This window comes from Pseudonaja textilis, chromosome 14 (genome assembly GCF_049901715.1).
Source record: "Pseudonaja textilis isolate UNSWEBS1 chromosome 14, rPseTex1.2, whole genome shotgun sequence".
Taxonomy (NCBI): domain Eukaryota; kingdom Metazoa; phylum Chordata; class Lepidosauria; order Squamata; family Elapidae; genus Pseudonaja; species Pseudonaja textilis.
Genome location: NC_142003.1, coordinates 660458 through 681032, shown reverse-complemented (window position 1 = coordinate 681032; position 20575 = coordinate 660458). Strand labels below are relative to the sequence as shown.

Here is a 20575-nt window from a genome sequence, read left to right as displayed (position 1 = left end):
CCTGCTCAAGCAGGAGACTCCTGCTGGGCCTGTCTCTTCGGCAGCGGTTTGGGACCCTTCCCTGCCGGTTCTCCTTCAGGCCGTGGAGCCCAACCTCAGCCCTCTTCTCTCCTTCAGGCCTCGTGTTTTTCCATACGCCCCAGAATCCCCCAGCCTGCAACTGGGGCGGGAGCAGGAGGGCCAGATCTCGCTCGCGTTTCTCTTCCTGCCTTGCGCGTTGAACCGACATGTGCTCACAGTGCAGGTTTGATAAGGTTGCCTTGAGCTCAAGTGCGTAAATCCACCCATAGACCAAACCTGGAGTGGGTCCCTAATTTAGGAAGACTTGGGTGACGTTCTCCTTGCTACTCCAAGGTTACTAAATTATGCAAGTTAGGTGCATATATTACATTTTTAAAACAAACTTGTTTAGAGAAGTAGACGCAGATGCCAAACATACAGATGATTGTGATATTCTGAAAACAAAGTTAAGTCATTATTACAGAGCTTCTCCCATTGGCAGATGAGACATTCTCCTCCCAGTGAAGTCCGTTCCATAGATATGACTGTTGGCCTTGGATATTAAGAAGTCAAGGTGGAGTTTCCCTCAACACTATAAGTTGCGACCGTTTTAAGGAAAGTGCCTGTCTCTGTGTATTTTGAATCAAGGTGAGGAGACAAGAAGACAGATACTATTAAGCCCTGAGATACCACCATTGAGACGCAAACACATGGAAGGTGTTGAGTCAGATTATGAGGTCTACAAGCTGTGCCGACGTATCTGCCCCCTCGCCCCCCCAAAGGGAAGGCGGCTCTCCTCCCCCAGGGATGAGGACCTTCTCGCTGCCAAGTCCCAGCCAACTGGCTCAGCCACAGAATGAGCTGTGAAATGGAACGAAGGCGATGGTGCACAGAAACCAACATCCAACAGGTCCAACCCCTGGGGCCGACGAGGATTCCAGCACCTCCTCCTCTTTTGGGTTCCTGCTCCGAATTCGTCTCACCCGAGAGAGAAGGGGGACCAAGGGCGTCTCCAGACGTCACAGGGGGTGCAGGGACACCACAGCTCCATGTAGAAGCTACGTTCTTTCTAACCAGGGATTCTAAAACCTCCCACCTCCTGATCCCCGACCCAACCTGCTCCTGGTCCCCCCGGTTTTAACCAGGGTCAGGGTGGCCTTCCACTCGAGGGGTTTTCCTAGGCGCCGTTGACCATAGGGAGGCCCACTCTTTATCCTTCCCAAAACGGCCAGATTCCTTGGAGGCTCGAGCGCTGCTTCCCGTAAGGGCACCCTTCCTGCCCAGGCCTGTCCCTCAAGTGCCAACAACGCCCGTCTGTTCCAAAACTGGAGCCAAGGGCCCTGGCTTCTGCCCGCAGGGGACCATCCCCAGAACCAGCTCCTCTGGCTTACTCAGAACCTGGCGCAGCAACTGGGACAAGGCCACCTGGAGCCTCCCGGACCGATGCCACCTTCAGCCCCAACGCCCACCTCCAATGGCCCCAGGCTCCTTCCCACGACCCCTGGCGGTGCAACGTCCCACGGAAGATCCGACCGGAGACAGGCCGTCCTCTCCTCTCCCTTGCTGAGGGGAGGCCGGGACTGGCTGCCCGCCTTCTGCGTCACGCCAGACCCACACCGGGGTCTGGAAGAGGGAAGTTGTGGGGACGGAAATGTGCAAACCAGCCCTTAGCCTAAGGAGGGCTGACTAAACCAAGGGGGTGGGGGGAAGGGGGCGTACCCAACTGGGTCTCCTTCAGAAGAACTACGAGAGCAGATCCCAGGCCCAGAGACCTCCTGGTTCCTCTCTGGGCTCCCGGCCTTCTCCGCAAGCCTCGCCCGGAGCACCCGGCCCCCCCCTCTGCCCCAGCCTGCTCTGGGGAAGAAGCCCCATAGGACCTCTGCTGCCTTAGAGGGGAGCGGGGGGGGGTCCGCTGGCCCCCCTTTCCTGAGACAAGCCCCCGGCTGAAGGCCCAGCACGGAGCCGGTGACCCACTCGGAAGAGGGTCTTTCCTCGCCATGAGATCTGGAGGAGGGAGGGAGGGGGAGGGAGGGGGGAGGGGTGAATTGCAGCTGGCTCTCTGCACGACAGAGACAGATGAGGACAAGACTGATTCCATTCATGGGCCCTGAGGTTTGGTTTTTTTGTGGTTGTTTTTTTGCTTTCTTTTTCTGCGTTTAAAAATAAATATGAGGCTAAATCATAGAGCTATAGCGATATATATATATATATATATATAGTTGTTTCTTTAAAAAAAGACTATCTTTCTAATCTCTTGGATGAGTCTTACCACGGTAAGTGTGCAAATGCATTCTTAAACTTGCTTTTTGTTTTGTTTAGCTTTTGTTCTGTGTCAAAATACATGCATACCATATTGCTTATTCTCTGTTGAAAAATAAAATTTGGGGCAGGGCAGAATTACAGGGGGTGAAAGTGCTGGGAGGACGGAGTCCAACCGACGGGGCAAAAGAAGCGTCCGGATAGAAAAACCTCTCGGTTGCCAACAGGGGGTGCAGCTTTTTCCCAGCACAGTGACCGTCCAGGGCGGCGGCCACCCCCGTCCTGCTTTCCCCCTCCCTGGGAGGGGCGGAGGGGGGGCAACTCTGCTCTACAGACCAGCCTTCCTTTGCATGGCTATTCCTTTGGGTCAAGAGTTGGGACTCTCCTTGGGGTGCAAGGGGGGAGGGCAGGGAGAGAGAACTATGGATAGTGCAGTCCACGCAGTGGCCCTGGGCAGGGAGGGGACTGTCCCTTCCCAGGGCCGCCTCCTTCTTTTGGTGGAACGAATCACATGGGAACGGGACCTACGCAAGGCAACTGGACTCCTCCTCCCCCTCCTCCTCCTCCTCCTCCTCCTCCAACGCTCTGCTAAGGGCCATCCATCCGCTCTGGCCTCCGGCAACCACGCCCCCCCTGGAGCTCAGCGCTACACGTCCGACTCCAGGCTGGGGATCCTCTTATAGACCCGCCGGTCGCTGCAGGAGTTTAGCCCTCGCGGAGCAGAGTACAGGCTGTTCTGAGGGGCAGCGTAAGGCATCCCGTGCTCCGAGACGCACCCGTCATTGTGGACCCGGCCATCTCTGGAACAGTACGAGGCCGCCGATTTGACCGACGACCGGGAGACGCTGTCATAGGCTGGCTGCTGCCTGTGCAGTCCGGCGGGACTCGGCCCCAGCACCGAGGCCTGGTCATCACAGTAAGAACGCAGGAACGGGTCCTCAGCCGAGCACTCCAGGTACAGCGACCTGATCCTCTTGCCATCGTCCAGCGTGCGTGAGAAGAGCGGGAGTTTGCCGCCCGAGTGTTTGCTTTGGGGGGCCCTGAAGAGGGTGGCGTAGGGGCCCCCTTCCAGAAGCCTCTCCTTCTCTTTCAAGCTGATGCTACGGGCCGTCCTGCCCCCGTTGCCGTCCCGGTGCTTGCTGAAGAGGTTGTCGAACGAGCGCTGCCTGCTGATCGGCAGCTTGCTCTTCCGGGGCGGCTGGCTCCCCTCCTCCCGGGCCCAGTCCGGCTGGCCCACTTCTTCCCGGGGCCTGGCATTGGCCGGGCTCTGCAGCATTTGCCCCTCCTCGATGTCGTAGAGGCTGCCCATCCGCACGCAGGCCCCACACCGGTAGGGCGACCGGCTGAAGTAGTGCCCCGCGTAACTGGGCAGGCTGGTCAGGCAGCTCCGGCAGTGGGTGGCCTTCTGCCGGCACCGCTCGTTCGCTTCACCATAGGCCACGTTCTTGTCTTTCGCGCCGTAGTGCTTTGGGTAGAGCTTGTACTGGCCATTACTTGGAAGATTCTCCCCGCTGGTCAAGGGGATCTGGTTGCTCTGCTCGGGGGCCCGGTGGCTGTCACTGCGATCCTGATAGAGGTTGGGAAAGTCAGCCAGCTCGGGAAGGATGACGGTCTCCGCATACTCTGGGGGAACGTCCAGGTGGAACGTGTGCGGCTTGTCCGCCTCGATGATGTAGATTTTGTCCCGGGGTAGAGCCTGCTTGCTCTTCAGGTAGGTCAGCTCCACCTCGCTGCAGTCCTTGGGGTACTTGGAGACGGGCCTCTTCTTCGCGTTGTCCTTGGTCTTGGCGGGTTTGCTGTTGCTCTCCCCCTCAACGTGGCCGGTGGCTCTGCTCGAGGCGTCGGAGGCGTCCGAGGGGGCGTCTTCTGGGAGGTACCTGGGGCCTTTCAGGGAGTGCCGCTGACTCCCCCCGGTGCCCTCGTCCCTCTGAGAACCGTGACTCTGCCGGAGGGAATCTTGGCGCAGCGACTCCAGCGACTTCCTCCACAGCTGCCTCGGGCGGGAGTTCTCCTTGGCCTCGGTGGCCATGGCCACCTCCACCGTGTTGGGGTTGGACTCGTGCAGCGTGAGGGGGTGCGGCCCTTGGAAGACGTAGTTGTTGAGGGTGTCGGGGTGGCGGTTTGCAGGGAAGGTCTGCAGCTCATTCGCGTTGTCGCTGAAGACGTTCTCCTTGGGGGTCAGAGGGCGGTTGCTGTCCGAGAAGATGAAGCTGCCTTTTTCCATCATCAAGTCCATCATTAACGATCCACGGCGGATGAATTCAGCGGCTCTTTGCGGGGAATTGATCCGCCCGGGGTTCACGTTGGTCATGTTCTTGGCCGTCTGCAGGAGCTTCAACATGTTGGTCTGAGAACTGGTCAGGGTGAAGTGGGGGGACTTCTTCTTCTCCTCAATGTGGACCCCATGGATGCAACTGTAGATACCCTGCAGGGGAAGCAACAGGAAAGAGGGGCTGGGCTTAGTCTCCCATTCTTTGGAGGGACTTGGGGGAAACGTCTTCCTAGGTGCCATTCAGGGAAGCATCGCTTTAATTGAATGCGCATTCAAAACCTGGATTTTTAAACGGGGGGGGGGGTACAGAGTTTGCGTTACGAGGGAGCACTTAACTTGGAGGAAACCGACTCTTCACAGTGACTGTCATGAGAATTAAACCAAGAGAGAAACGGAAATCAAGTACCAATGGGTGGGACAGCCAGGGAGAAAGACGGAAAAGGGTCTCTACCCTCAGATATTGTCCACCTTCGAGAATTTCTGGGAAGTAACACCTGTACTCAGAAGTAAGTAGCTACATAACTGCATAACCGCTGCTAACAAACCGCTGGGGTTTTTGGCCGCCTCTCTCAGGAGAGGCCAGGCTGAGTGGGTGGGATGAACCCATCAAGCCACCCACCGCGCAGCTGCCGGCTGCATCCCAAGCAACCCCTCAAACCATCAGCCAAGGGAGACACCATCCTTGAAGTCTTCCTTCCTTCCTTGTTCTGGGATTATTAGCTCTACGGCTGAGTAGCTCCATCCAATTATTTCTGTATAATTTTTGACAAGAACAGAACCGCAGGGTCAATTAGCCAATTAAAGATCACCAACCCAGGCACTGCTCCACGTTTAAACAACTTGCATTTCAACCAACTTATTTGGAAGTAAGAACCCACCAGTGAAAGTGTTAAAAAAACAAAACAACCCCCAATTTTGTGTTTCCACGGACAAGTAACTTCATTCGAATGCTAATTCCACTTCCGGCAGCAGCCTAATTGGTTGGGAAGATCTGCCCCAAGTGCTTTCCTGCTGAATCCAACAAAATTCAAGGTAAACTGGCAGCTTTGGGTCCTGGAATGAAACCCCTTTTGGGGGGTCGATTAAGGCTCTTCCCTTAAAATCCCCTCCTGCCCCTCCCCCTGAGATGAGATGCGTCCCGGACTGGACTTTGCCCCCTCCTTTTGCGGATCAGGGAAGAGCAGAAAGGAACGCCTGACCTCTCCGGCTTTGCCCGTTTCTCCAAGAACCGCCAAGGATGAGCTCCACTCAGAGCGGCTGGGAGCCACGGCAGGTGAACTATGGCTATTGCTGCCATCCTCCCACCATCGTCATCCGGAGAGCCCCTTCCTTCTGCTCTGCTCTGCCCCCCTCTGCCTTTGCCAGCAGGGGCCCAGAGGTACGGCGGTCCTCCTGGCCCTTCCCGGGCGTGACTCATGTCCAGGCTCACCCTGCTGATGGAAAAGAGCAGCCCTGGCCGGTCGGAGCACATCCCGGTGAAGCAGAACCGGAGTTTCCAGTAAAAGAGGTGCTCCCACACGAAGGTGATCAGGCTGAGCGCCATGGCGGCGGCCAGCATGTAAAAGACGCCCGCCATGTTGTCGATGTCCAGCTGGCTGCTCATGACCTCATTCTTCTCGTTGTGGCAAATGCCGGTCAGCCAGAGGGTCTCCAGCTCTTCCATCTCCCCTAGAAAGAAAGGCCAGCGAAGGTCAGAGGGAGACGGGCATCCAAGGCGAGAGGAAGGGAGGGCGAAAGCCCCGCCGGACCCACGAAGCGCGTGGAGTTGCAGCGTTCCTTATGGAGAGCTGGTCACCAAGCAGAGTTTGGCTCGGGAAGGCCGTTCTCTTGAGCGAAACTCCCCCGACTGGGCTGGAGGGCTAGAGTGGGTGCAGCTATTAAGGAATAAAAGACTCTGGGCGCACGGAAGCCGAATATTATCTTCTTTCTGCCCCCTTTTTTTTTTTAAAGCAAAGGATGTTGGTGTTTTGTCGTTTTTCAGCTAGAAAGAAAAGGAGCCGTTAAGAACAGAAAAGGTGGATCCCCCCCCCTTTGCAAGAAGGCAAAACGGCTATTCGATGCCTGAGACAAGCTCCAGATGGGAGGACTGTGGGGCCTGCAAAGGGCAGGGGATCGGCACCCCCAACTCCCCCCCCCTCGAGAAATGGGCTCATCCGCGCAGAGAGCAAAGTGAAGCGGCTTCTCTCTCCCCTGACTTTGAAGGACTCTCAAAGGAGTTTCTTTTAGGGGCGTTTCCGGTTTTCTTTCCCAACAGAACAATTCAAATTTCCTAAAGCCTCCATGTGGGGAGGGGTCGGGTGGGGGGTTTTCCCCCCTGCCTGGTCTTGTCCCTGCTTAGGAACCAAGTGGAGGGTTGCAGGCGGGGGGAGGGAGGGAGGCACGGCGGGGTTCCCGCAGATTCCCAGGCTCCACCTCAGCCGAGAGGGAGCCCCCTTCAAGGAAGGCCCTTCGGCCACTCACCGTCTCCCACAAACTGCAGCAGCGCCAGGTCGATGGCCCTCTTCCAGGGAGACCCCTTCTGCAGAGCGATGCCGTAGCCCGTGGTGGCAAAGATGTAGCCACTGCCGATGGTCACCAGCTTGCAGCCTTCGTCCCGCCCGGCCTTGTAGTTCAGCACGGCTGCGTCGTAGATGAAAGCGTCCAGCTTCCTGGAAGGCAAAGGAAGGGAAGCTCAGCGGGCGGGCGGACGGACGGAAAGAAGGCGCCTGGCCGCCTGCCCCCCCCTCCGTGCCTGGTCCCGTGGCCGGCAGCCCATCAGGGGCTGGAGAAGGAGACCCAGTGACCGCCTGCAGCCCTCCACTCTCTGCAGGAGAAAGGGAGCGAAAGGAGAGAGAAGAGAAGCACCACCCACTTCGGCCCACAATCAAACCCTGGGGCCAGCTTTGGAATCTGGCTGTCCACACGGGCCCCTCCCTCCCTCCCTCCCTCCCCTGAGGTGTGTTCTGCAGGTTCAGGAAGAGGGGAGGGCTCCAGGCCTTTGGGGTCTCAACCTCATCCCTTCCCTTCTCCTTTCTCCTCCCTTCCTCCCTTCTCCTCAAAGCCTTCCCTTTCCAATGGTGAGGGGCTTCTCAGCTGCTTATCCTGGCCCATCCAGGCAAACCACCCAGGCTTGACCTGACTGGGGGGGTCAGAGGAGAGACCCCAGAAATCCCTCCGATGGACGCTGTGCCAACCCAGTCTGACCACAAAACGTCTCTGCGGGGGCACAACGGGGAAGAAACAGGGTGCGCGTGGTGAGGGTGTGCAGTCTGGGATGGACCCCGGGGGGCTCTTTTTCTCCGATTTTAAGGGGTGGTTTTTGTTCTTTTCAAAAGCTGCTGCTGTGCGCTGCCCTCCCCAGCTACGTTCCTGCAAAGTAATCAGCTTACAACACACTCAATTCCCCGGCAAAATGGTGAGCTATCAGAGTGCGCAATAAAATACGGCAACAAATGCACCATTTTTCAAACGGCAGCAGCCACTCCTGGGGAATGTTGGGGGGGGGGAGCCCTCCCCAGGTCGCAGAGCAAACTTCTGTGTGCTGTGATTCCGGGCAAATCACACACACACACACACACACACACACACACACACACACACACACACACCCAGCACGGGGCTCTGCTTCTTTCAGGGAGAAAGCCTGTCATGCTGCAAGAGAAGCCAAGGCTGACACACCAGAAAGCAGCGTTTGGGATCTATAACGGCGGCCTGAAGTCTCCTTCCAGCCCCTCTCCTCCCTTGGCTGATGGCCTGGTCCAAGCACAGGTGGCAGGCAGGCAGGCTGCTCCTGGCCACGGAGGCTCCCCTGAGGGGCTTCCTCTCTTCCAGAAGGCTCTCCAAGAAGCCTTCCGACCCAGCGGCCTCCAAGCGAGGCGCCTCTTCCTCCCTTTCCTGCCACGAGGGGCTGCTAAAGAGAGTCCTGGTTTAGTGACTGCCTCCTTTAGCAATGGCGGTGACGGTCAATGGGGGCGAGACGGTCACTCAGCTACCCGCCCGTAGAGGGTCTGCCAAGGAAAGTCGAAGGAAGGTGGCCAACCCCGTAGTGGTTTCCCCAAGTGACCTTTCCACTTAACGGCAGAGTTACCAGTCTCGACGGAGGTCACTAAACGAGGACGACCTGCACTCCCCCGCCAAGCTTTGCCGCTGGAGGTGTGGACGGGGCCCTTTCCGGAGGGGCTCAGTTCCGTGGCTGCCTCCACACAGGAAGACCCGGGGGGTCCCTCTGGGGTCTCAGGCCATGCGATAAGAACGCCATTTTGACCGGTGGCCACCTGGCATCCATTCTGCGATTGGGGGAGGGGCTGGGGGGGGCGGAATGTGTTCTATGGGGTTTTGCTTTTAAATCCAGGCTGAGTCATGGGGGGTGGGGGCTGGGAGGGGGGGCTCCACTGACAGAGAGGCGGCTCCAGCTGGAGGCTGGTCCCCCGTCCCCTCTTCTAAGCCGCCTCCATCTCTGCTCTGCGCTGGTTTTATTACCTGCCTTCTGTTTGTTTTTGCCCGGAGCACCTGACTGTGAGCTCCGGCTGGGCCAGGCGTGATTTACAATTACTTTTATGAATAATAACCAAAGCGAGCCGTTCTCCAAGTCCGCGGCACGCAATAAAACACTCGTCCTTTCCCAGAGTGGCCAAACTCCCCCTTGGCCGGATGGGGCTGCCATCCTTACACACACACACACACACACACACACACCCCGGCTGCGTGCTGGCTGCTTCCTCCCCCGGCATGATTTCCAGTCCCCGCATCCGTAACTCAAAATAGACGGCGCCCTGTCAGTTGCAGGGAGCGTCATGTTTCAGCGAGGGAAGACTCATCACCCCCTTAACGACACTTGACAGCGAATAAAACACCAACGTGAATTTCCACACTGGGGGAAGGAGGGGGCAGGCTGAGGTTTTCCCTCCGAAGCCCCAGAAAAGGGGCAGGATGCGGCCTGTCCTTCCCTCGGCAGCTTTCGGGGGATTCAAGACTAGGGCTCTGAGCGGGAGGGACTGTGCCCCCCTTAATGGTGCCCTCCGGGGCCAGAGGCGGTCTATCTGCCAGAGCCCTGGTGGCGCAGTGGTTAGGATGCGGTATTGCAGGCTGACTCTGCCCACTGCCAGGAGTTTGATCCTGACCGGCTTCAGGTTGACTCGGCCTTCCGGCCTTCCGGGATGGGTAAAAGGAGGACCAAGAGGCTGGCTCTGTAAAACCGCTCCGAGGGGGCTGTCAAGCGCTGTGAAGGGCTGCCTTCAAGTGGCTGGGAGAAAGCGCTTGCCTTCCGCCCCGTTGGGCTTGCGAGTTCAGGGTGATGGTCTCGGATGAGGGGGAAACCCCCCAAAGCAGAGGTTTCTCAACTGTGGCAGCTTGAAAATGTGGGGGTGTCAACACATCGGCCCCCCTGGCGTCTCTTCACCTGCCGAAGCCCCGGCTTTAAAGGATCAGGCGGGCAGAGGTCCGGAACTCAGAGCAGCTCTCTGCAGCCCCCTCCCTCCGCCCTTCCTTCCCCCCCTTCCCCCAAATGCTCGGAGCCAAAGCGGAACCGAATGAACCCGACCCCCCCCTCCCCAGGGGCCCCCAGCGCCCCACCTACCCGGTTTTCAGGCTGACCAAGGCATCCTCCACGCCCTTCTGGTTGTACTTCACCATGTACGCGTGCATCTCCTTGTAGTTGTTGCGGATGTTCCTCTCGGTGCTCCCGTTGGGGACCGTCCCGAAGCGGAAGGGAGGGGAGTAGGCGTAGGGCTGCTGGAACTGGGGGAGGGGAGAGGGGGGTCAGGCATCACCCGGCTGGCACGGAGGGGCACCAGACTCGCCAGCAGCACGGAGCCCCCCAGCCCCTTCCCCCCACACAGAGGCCTTCCTGCCTGGCCAGCCTCCACCCCCACTCCACCCCCACCCCCAGCGCCTCCGAGCGCCTGACAGTCCCGGCTCGGGGGGAGGGGGGGAGCGTATTGATCCGAACCCAGTTCATTCCCCGGCTTCCATAGGAATCACAGACGTTCGGCTGGACCTTCCAGAACGTCGCAGTTTGCAGCTGCCACCAGGCACCAAAAAGGCCCACAGGAGAGGCACGTACACAACAAAAGCCCACGGAGGAGGAGGAGGAGGAGGAGTGGTGTGCCAAAGCCGATGCCAGCCACCTCGCCAGGGAAGGAGTGCCAGGGGCCTGGGTGAGGAGGGGGGCGCGAGGCCTGCCCGTCTTCCTGCCGGCTTTGCCCCGCCTCCAATGCCGCAGGACAGGTGAGGGGCTTGGGGAGGGGAGGAAGGCGCCCCACCGACCTTCTTGTCACTCAGCCCCGTGACCTGGTCCACAAACTCCTCCTGGATCATGAAGGCAGCCAGGTTGGCCGTGTAGCTGGCCAAGAAGATGACGGCGAAGAAGGCCCAGACGGAGACCATGATTTTGCTGGTGGTGCCCTTGGGGTTCTGCACCGGGACGGAGTTGTTGAACACCAGGCCCCACAGGAGCCACACGGCCTTGCCGATGGTGAAGGAGGGCCCGTGAGCATCTGGGGGGACAGAGGGGGCGAGAGGGGGCCCTGGGCTTAGGGGTTGCTCCCCACACGCCAGGCCCCTGCCGAGCCGCCTGCAGCGCCCCTCGCCGGCTCCTTCGCAGTCCTTCGCGCCCCGAGAGTTGGGCCCAGGATCCCTGTTGCTGAGCCCCGTCCTGGCTGCTCTCCATCGCCCACGGCAAGGGAGCCAGGGCCGCCTCTAGGCAGAAGGCTGCCCCGCGTGGCCGGGAGGTGGACTTGAGAGGTCTCTGGCAAGGGAGGAGGTGGCCTGTGCGGCTCCTGGACTGGAAGCCCAGCCCCTAACGCCCCCCTGCCCCGTGGGGGCTCCTGCCGAGGAGGCCCGCCTCTCTCAGGGCACCAGCCTTCCTCCTCCTCCTCCTCCTCCTCCTCTACAGAGCCAGGACCAAGAACCCTCTGAAAAGCTGCTCTGAGAGTAAGCAGGCAAGGAGAGGGCAGCTGAGCTCAGGCCAAAATCAGGCCATCCCATCCAGACTGCTCCTGAATCTGGAGGATCCTCTGGGCAGCCAGCAGTCCTTTGGCTCCCTGGCTCCAAGAGGCTGAACGCTGCTGAGCCGGAGCTGGCAGAGGGGAAGAACGTTGGGGTGACTCTGCCCCGGCCTGTCCCATGTGGGGGACGCCCAGGACCCACAGTGCCCCCCCCCCCGGGTGACCCATGACTGGCAGGTCAAGGGGAAAGGTGCCCTCCTTGGGTGGGGGGAGCGGGGGGGGGCCTGGCCGCCTGGCTGAGCAGGCGCTACCTTTGCCCTGCGCCAGGTTGCGGTTGTAGCCCACCGGGCTGAAGTACTCGAAGATGAAGACGGCGATGGCCGAGACGACCAGCAGCATGACAAACATCATCACCCAGACGGAGGCGCTGAAGGGCTCTGCAACGAGAGAGGCGGCCCGTGGGAGAGCCGGTCTGCGGCAGGAAGAGTGACGCACGAGACCCCCGGCTGCCAGCCGCCCCTCCTGCCGCCCCCCGTCCCCTCTGCTGGCTGCCGGGCGGGCGGGAGGTGATCCCTCTGCAGGAGCCAACTCGCAGCTGCTCCTCTCGCACCGCAGCCACGTCGGCTGAGCCGCAATGCAGACTGGGAAGCGGCAAACGTGGGGAGGAAAAGCCCCGAGAGCCCCAGAGGCCTCTGCAGCTGGAGCGGGGGGGCATGGGGGGCAGAAGCATCCTCCCCCGCCCCCACCCTGCCACGTCTCTTCAGGAAAGGGGCTGCCGGGCTGAGCTGTGGAGACAGCAGCCCACCGGGAGGGAGGCCCAGCAGGGCGCCTGTGACCCAAGGGGGAGGAAGAGGTGGCTGGCTCTGCTGGGAAGGGCACTCTGCATGTGGCCCAGAGGCTACATCGCTGGGACCCCTCCGGATCAAGGCTCTCTGCCCCCAAGGTCAGCCCCCGGCCCCTCCTTGACCCCTCCTCTAGGAAGGAGCTTGGGCGGTGGAGCTCCAGGAGGGGCATCCCAACCTGCTTCCTTTGCCAGGGGAAAGTGGGGGGGTCAGGCCCTGAGCCAGGCTCCCCGGGGCCAGCTGCCTCCAAGAGGAGGGGGGGCCAGCTTCAGACCCCAGGAGGCCGGCCATGACAGCCCGCCAAGTCAGAGGACGGTTGGCCCAACTCTGCAAAGCAGCGGGGGGAGGGGGGAGGCTCACCTAAAAAGGCCGATGGGGAAACGGTGCCGTTGCTCCGCGAGACCATGACGCTAATCCCGGTCTCCACAAAGGGCACCGAAAAGTCCACCACCTCCGAGCGCTCCCCGTTGATGGTGAGGGACCCCACAGCCATCACGGCCTGCTTCTTGACCACCTGTCGGGGGGCAAAGCGGGGAGAGGGGACCCCGGCTCAGGCGGGGGGCCACAGGCAGCAAGGGGTCTGGAGGGGGCGGAGCCAGCGCCCCCGGCCGGCTGCAGAGCTCACCTCCCCGATCATCCCGTTCCACTCGTTGTTGATTTTCTTCCCGTGCTTCCCATTGATCACCAGGTAGAGGTCGTAGGTGAACTTGATGGTCCTCGAGAGCTTCTTCAGGATGTCGATGCAAAACCCTTTGCAGCATTTCTTCAGGTTCCTCCCTTCTTTGGTGATGTTGCTGAGGAGACAAGCACCAAGGTCCATCTCCCTCCCTCCCTCCCTCCCTCCGTTTCTCCGTAGCTTGAAAAGGGGGCCGAGGAGGAGGAAGGGGACGGGCACAGTAACAGCTTCGGCTGCAGACCCAGGCGGGCAGCAACTCTTAGTCAACTGACCGATCCCGACAACCTAAGCAGCCCACCAGAAAATCAAGAGGAAACGGGCAAAGCCTGCAGGAAAAGGCCCTTTTTCAGCGCCTGCCAAGGAATGCCACGGAGAGGCCGGCGTCAGGGGAAGCAGCCTTCGCCTTGTGGGGGGGCTCCGGGGGCTCCCACCGGGAGGGCAGGGCAGACCCACATCTAAATAAAGCAACCCTGGCCCCCAAAGCAAGACCTCTGCGGGGAAATGGGGGCGTTCGGGGGTCAGGAAGGCGAGGGACCCCAGGGCTTACTTGATGATGACGAATTTCCGGCAGGGCACCGTGTTCTTCACACAGGTCTCGGTCAAGGGGTCCATGTCCTCCACGATGACGAAGGGGGCCTCCTCCAGGGTGACGATGCTGAGGTGGTTGTGATCGGGGTCGCTGTCGTTGAAGGAGTTGAACCGGGGCCACACGGAGTACTTATGGGTCAGCGTCTGGTTCTCCCATTCGCCCACCTGAGGAGCCAACACAGGCAGGTGGGCACAGCCGAGGGGCAGCCGCACTCCGGGGAGAAGAAAGGAGGGGCAGGAGGTTGGAGTTGGGGGGAGGGGGCTGGGGGGAGAGAAGGCCCCTAGGGATCCTGGGATCGTCTATCCCGGGGCTTTGCTCAAGGTCTGTGCAATGGGATCCTCGCAGTTGGAGCTCTGTGCGAACAGGAAGACGCCCCTTAACCTTTGGGGGCAAGGAAGAGGCCCCGAGGGTTACCGGGGGCTCGTGCAGGTGGGGGGGCTCCACCCAACGTCCGTCCACGGGTCCAACTCCTCGTTTCTTATGCCGGGCTAACCCCCCTTGATTCACGACACGCCCCTCCAAGGTCAGTCGGGTCTGTTCGGACAGGTTGTGCCCCCCTCGGCCCCCTTTCCTGCCTCCCCTCCCTCCGCTTCAGCTCAATAGCACCAAGAATTTCCGTTGCTCTGAATTAATGCGCTCTGACTTGGCTGCCCTGATGGAAAATCTTTACTGATTGATTGATTTGATTTGATTTGATTTGTCAATCGCTTACAAGATAATAGGTATAAGGATATACATAGTTATGAATACATCGATACACATAAGACAAAATAAAAAGGAACCACAGGACAGGGACGGTAGGCACGAAATGGTGCGCTTATGCAGGCCCCCTACAGACCTCGTGGGAATCCTCTCTTTACAGGGATGAATTCAGATTAAAAAAAAAAAAAGAGGGCTGCTGTTTATTTTTCCAGATCACGGCGCCGGCAGCCAGGCTGCAGGGATGAAGTGCCGGCATATCAACCAGGAATTCTTGCTGGAGTCAGAGCTCTTCTCCAGGACAAGACGCGTTCAGTCCAGGAACCTCAGACCCCAACTGGAGTCCGTTGGCTTGACTGCCCAGCCAGGAACTCTCACCCAGGTGGACCCTTCAGGTCTCCGGTTTGCAGTGTTGAAGTAGACACGCACACACACGCACAAGCGCACAAGCGCACACACACACGCACAGAGCCTTCCCTGTCATGGAACTTCAGAATAATCCAACACACGTCCAGCCACACTTCAAATAGCCAGGTAATGTTTCCACCAGCTCTGGCACTAAAATAATTATTAATCCTAATTAAATGGCAATGTTTAGTCAATGCATTTGTTTTAATAGGCAAAAAAACCAGACGACGTGTTCCCCTATTAAATCACATGCGGCATTTATTTTAATTGTTTTTTGGCAAAGATAGCTGCAAACAGCTGCTTCCTACTGCAGAAAGTCCATTCTGAGAGGGGATCTTTAAAAATGGTCTTTGCAAATATTTTACCTATATGTGGGTGGCTTTTTTTTTTTAAACGTGCACCCTTGCTCTGCTCCAGTGGAAGAAAATCAGATGAAATCATCCGAAAGTAAGAAGGGGGCAGAGGGTGGAGGGGACGGAAGGAAGAGCAGCCTCTGTGGTCAGAGAAGCGGGTCAGAGTCCAGGCCGTGAAAGCCGCACGAGAAGCCCCCCCCCCCCTTATCTCACTTGAGGGAGAAAAGGGGAGGCAGGAGGAGGTGCGTTCAGCGACGTAAGACTCTCTTACTGCAGCTTTACAATAAGAGGAGTAGCCCTGAGCTACGTCGCATTGGTCCTTGGCCTGGTCGACCACGTAGGCCTGACCTTACTTCACACCAGGCCAGGCCTCCCTCCCCTACACAGGAAAGGCCCCCTACGCAAATGTAAGGATGGGGGACCCTAAAAAGAGAGGCCCCTTTCCCCCCCCCCCAGGGTGAGACCGATTGCCTTTCTGTTTAAACCGGTTCCCCAGCTGCCTCCAGGCAGGGAAAGGAGCCCACATCGACCGGCACCCCTCCTTAAAACTCCTTTTAGGGGTTGGGGCCGGCCTAGCCGCCCTAAACCCGTCCAGCCCGTCTGATCTGGTTGCTCAGGTTTCTTCCGGGTGGGAGGCCGGGGAAGCTTTGGGCCCTCTGGGCTCCTTGACCACAAAGGTCCCCAACCTGCAGGCCAGCCCCCCCCAACTCCCCCGCCCCCACGGAACCAGGGGGCTGCAGGCGTCACCCCTGCCAAGCCGGAGGGGCTGGAGGTCCGGCCTCGCCCTCCACGTGTCAGCACTGCGGACTCTGCAAGATCCCAGGTTGCCCAGTTTGTCCTGCCTGAGACCCTCGTGGGCGCCTTTCGGGGGCTCTTTGCCTGTCCAGATGGGGGGGGCTGCCTCCCCCAAGAAAGAGGCGGCTGCTTTAGGAACAGCTCCACCTGTTCCTCAACGCGTTTGCCTCCCCAATGGTCCCTGGGAGGGGAAAGGCACACCTGAACGGAGCAGGCAAGCTTTGAAGGCGGCTGCACTCACAAACACACACACACACACACGCTCCTTGCCTGAGTGAAAGTGCTGGCTTTGCAGAGCCCCTCCCCCTCCCCCCCCCCAGGGGACGCCGGTTACCTTCTCCCAGGCCCGGCTCTCATTGAGGACGGTGACCACGAGCCGCGGCTGGGCTTGGTAGCCATCTGTGGTGAAGGATAAGTCTCTGCCCTTCCAGGTCACGTTCATCATAAACCTTGAAAGAAAGGAAACGTTCAAAGAGAAATTAATGAGCTGTCCCGCAGTTAATGAGCAAGCTAATTCAGTCACTGGATTAGCTCTGACGAAACATATGCTATAAATCCTCCCTTTGTGGCGAAAAAAGCCATTTTTTAGGAGCTGGGATCCAACCCGTCCTACAGATGCCCTGAAGAGAGCGGCATCCGCTTCCTATGCCGGAGTGGACCCAGAAGGGGCTGGCAAGGGGGGGGGGGAGACCCTGGCTGGAAGAGGCGCCAAGCTGGAGATGCCCAGGGAGGAAAGGCCGCTTGGTCCCCTGCGCTCGTCCTTAGATGACCAGCCCTTCCGCCCTGCTTATCCCTCCACTGTTGGGGCCTCTTCAAGGCTGGAGTCCTTCATGGGCACCAGAACTCCGGGCCCAGGTCTTATGCCCAACCTGTGGCACTTCCGGGTACGGCTGGCAAACGGAAGTCCACTTTCCAACGGACTTTGAAGAAGTGGCCGGTTTCCCCGGCTACCTTCAAAAGACGTCCTTGAAGCAGGAAGAGAAGCCCAGCGGGACCCAGTGGGCAGCTGTCTTGGCCTGAGGCCGCTGGGTCCCGTCCAGGGGCTGCCTTGGCAGAGATGTGGGGAGAGTTTGCCAGCCTATCTCGGAGACGGACATCCGAGAGGTGGACGGGGGGGGGAGGGGGGGTTCTCAAACGACCCCTGGCCTTGCGCATAAATCCTTCATGCCATTTTTGGAAGGGGGTTTATTTCGGAGGCGGTTGGGCAACGTAAGGGGGCCACCTTGTGGCCAGCTGTGAAAATAGTGGGGGAAACAGGACCGCTCCAGCCTGGGCCAGTCTGGTGGCTGGAATCTGCCCAGGAGCCCGTCCGTCTGGAGCCCTCCCTGGAAAGCAGAGGGGGCCGCTTGCAAACTCGGCCCAGTTCGAGGGTCTGGTCTGGCTTGCAGATGCACAGGGACGCACACACACACCCCGCCATGAAAACCAGTGAAAAATGATCGTCCTGAGGGATAAAATAAGCAACGAGATAAAACAAGGACAGGAACCATGTGGGAAGGAGGCTGTTTTAGTCAAAGCTCACCTTTGGGAGCAACCACCTGAAAGCACCTGAAGGCTGGCAGGGCAGCCAACACAATATTACAGGCTGCGTGCCTGTGCGATAGACTCTGGTGCAGAGTGCACAACGACCACTCTCACAAACATTGCAACGGCAGTTAAGAAACAAGTAAAAAATACGACGTGGAAACCATCTCCTGACGCTGGAGGGGCAAAACACTTGCGGTGCTGGGTGTCCCCTCGGAGGAGCCCCACCGCTCGCCACCCTCCCGAAACACGCAGGAGGAGGGCAGCAACGGGCAAAGGGAGGCCGGATCAAGAGGCGCCTGCGATAAGCTGGGCTCGCTTGACGGCCTGACACCAACTTGATTACTGCAACATGCTTGGCGTGGGGAGGCCCCAGAAGCGGCGACTGACGCAGAATGCAGCAGACGAGGCTGCCAGCCAGCCTAAAAGCAGGTGATTCCCACAATTCCTGCCTCAAAAGGTCTGCGGTGGGTCTCACACCTGCCTCACACCTGCAAGGGGGCCTCTGCTGCTTTGCTCCCAGGATCACAAATACACACACACACACACACACACACACACTCCACCGGAGTTGCCTGCTCCTTCCCCCGTCACTCTGCAAAGTCGCAGCATCGCTTCTGCCAGGCGTTTAACCCTCAATTGGTTTCAGTCTCCACTAATTCACGCTTTTAGCTTCTAACCGTTGCGTTACACCCGGAGCCCTTGCTGAGCGGCAAGGAAGGTGGGACGAAACCGATCCGGATGAAGGCACCTATCTAAGCCGGGGGGCGGGGGGTGGGGTGTTATCAGAAAATCCCAACAGGTTAGAGTAGGAAATGGGAAAACCCTCGATATCTGCAGCAACCTTTTTCCATGTGGTTGCTAAGAACTGAGCTCCACTCAAGACAAACCTTTTTAAGCAAAATAACACCAAAGAAACTTCCGTTGTTGGTCCCTCCAACAGAACAACACGCTGCAGCCAACTCACCCCAGGACTGTTGAACAATTCAATGTCATTATTTAAAATAAACAAAAAATGGTGCTAATGTTTGTCGTCCCCATTTCATTCTACGCCTCCTTTTGCATCCTTTCTTTAATGATCCTATTCCACCCTTTCTTTGATCCTGGTGTAACTCTTGTCCCGTGGCGAGTTGACCGTGGCAAACGCTCTACACCGTCTGACTCAACCACCTTCCATCTTCTCAATCTATCCTGGTCCCTAAAAGGTTCTTCCCCTTCCATTTTTCGGCCCTTAATTCACAACTTCCTTCCCTTCCAAGCTGCTTTTCCATGAAGTCTTTGGAAGCTCCCAGGTGACTTGGGGTCCAGGAGCCCTAAGCCCTCGGCCAGCCAGAAGGGAGCAGAGAGGTCAACCCAGCCCCATCCTGGCCACGGCTTCCGGGCTCCCGGCCGGCCCTCCATCGTGGCCTGACAGCACAAGAGGCAAAGAGGGGCAGGTGGCATTCCGCGGAGGCAGGTGGTGTGTAAAGGGCTGTGCAGGCTGGTAACACTTGACAAAGGCAGCCGCATCCCAGGGATGACAAGCGCAGACTTCACCTTCTGCCTCTCTGGCTGGCTGGCGGCTCGCAAGGCCGCGGCTTCAATGGGAGGCACAGGAAGCGACGAGGGAAAAAGCTGCATTGACAGCAGCGAGAACGGGGGGAGCTCGGGGGACAGGGTGGCCCTGGGCTTTTCGGAGCCTGGGAAAGGCCCCCTTCGCCAGCCCTGGGACGTCTAGAGACGTGGCCCAAGTCTATAACCACCTGCCTGCCGGCTTTCACGCTGCAAAACTAAAGTTGGTGGGGGGGGGGCAAGACAACCACGTGACTTGGGCCACGTCTCTAGACGTCCCAGGGCTGGCGAAGGGGGCCTTTCCCAGCCTCCGAAAAGCCCAGGGCCACCCTGTCCCCCCGAGCTCCCCTCCCCTGGTTCTCGCTGCTGTCAATGCAGCGTTTTTCCCTCGTCGCTTCCTGTGCCTCCCATTGAAGCCGCGGCCTTGCAAGCCGCCAGCCAGCCAGCCAGCCAGAGAGGGAGAAGGTGAAGTCTGCGCTTGTCACCCCTGGGATGCGGCTGCCTTTGTGGCCCAAGGCCAACCGGGAGGGTGGAGGAGCTGGTCAAGCAGCCCCATTCGTGGCTTAGGCTCCCGGAGGAGAAACTGCAGCTGCCCACTGAGCTGCTCCCCAGCCCCCCCCCAGCCCCCGCCCGGATGGCTGCTGCCCAGGGCTGGGGGAGACCTCAGCAAGGGGCCAGGTTGGGTCAGGACGGTGGCCTTGGGACCGGGGCGGTGTCGGGAAGGGGTAGGGAGCCCAGCCCGTGACTCCGTGCCCTCCCGTCCTTAGGAGAGAAGGGCGTGGCAACAGAAGCAAATCCCAGCTTCCCGAGCGGGGCTGGAGACGAGCGTCTGGCGCGAGGCCTTCGCACGTCTTTCATGGAGGGAGGGAGGGAGGGAGGGGGGGGGGTTCAGCCTTCCTTTCCTTCTAAAGGGACTTTCTGGGCTTCTGGCTGCAGAATGATCAGGGCTGGCCCAGGGGTGAGATCGTATCCGTATTCGTGGTTTGTGTTGCCCAAAGCGGCCCACCTTTTGGAAAAAGCACTCTGCCGAGATGAAGGTGAGCGGCTGCTGGGAGGTGCCCCCTGAGAAAAGGGGTTTAGGGGGACAGGTAGCTGCATTGGCACCTTTGACAGGCCACGCACGCAGCCCTTCGCCACCCATTCTCCCTCCTGTTTATTCCCTGTCTGCAGAGATGGGCCGCGACCCCAAACGCCGAGAGGAAACAAAAGCCACTGGCCATTCAAGGAGGAAATATAAAAATAAAGGCAACCTCGGAACAGTTCCAGGAGTCAGGACGGTTTTTCAAACCTGCTCCTGATTTGCATTCAGGCTACAGCAGCCAAGGTTGGAGGCTGCATCTCCAGGATTCCTGTGGAATGGTCTCTGAATATTAATCTGACCCTTCTCGGATCTCGGCCCTCCCCCCCACTTCTCAAGCCCTCCCCCTTCCAAGGTCACTTTTCCTTTCTTCTCCACCGAGACAGCCAGGGAGCGCTGGGCTCTGTGCCGACTGGCACGGCTTAACGTTCTCGGCCTGGAGCTGCTGGGAAAGACAGCCTGGGGTCTGGGGAGGGTTGAGGGCCCGAGCACCGACCGAGAGGAACGGGCCTCTCCCCCACCCCCACCCCGCGCGCGAAGGGCAGCCTGGGCTGAGTGGGACAGGCGGCAAAGGTCAGATGAGAGCAATCCGCTGGGCATCCAGTG

The 20575-nt window shown here is 59.2% G+C and overlaps 1 protein-coding gene across 1 annotated transcript in view; it reads right to left on the bottom strand.

The window, feature by feature from the left end:
- Nucleotides 1-1451: 1451 nt before the first annotated feature.
- The window catches only part of GRIN2A (glutamate ionotropic receptor NMDA type subunit 2A), a 47026-nt gene continuing 27902 nt past the window's right edge, over nucleotides 1452-20575 (bottom strand). Inside the window, exons 5-14 of the mRNA XM_026704646.2 lie at nucleotides 16151-16265; nucleotides 13520-13725; nucleotides 12922-13090; nucleotides 12657-12810; nucleotides 11766-11891; nucleotides 10775-11004; nucleotides 10086-10246; nucleotides 6992-7179; nucleotides 5961-6199; nucleotides 1452-4684 (exon numbers count right to left, since the gene is read on the bottom strand). Of these exons, the coding sequence (XP_026560431.2) occupies nucleotides 2906-4684; nucleotides 5961-6199; nucleotides 6992-7179; nucleotides 10086-10246; nucleotides 10775-11004; nucleotides 11766-11891; nucleotides 12657-12810; nucleotides 12922-13090; nucleotides 13520-13725; nucleotides 16151-16265 (3367 nt within the window). The 3' untranslated portion in view covers nucleotides 1452-2905. The remainder of the gene's footprint in view (nucleotides 4685-5960; nucleotides 6200-6991; nucleotides 7180-10085; nucleotides 10247-10774; nucleotides 11005-11765; nucleotides 11892-12656; nucleotides 12811-12921; nucleotides 13091-13519; nucleotides 13726-16150; nucleotides 16266-20575) is intronic.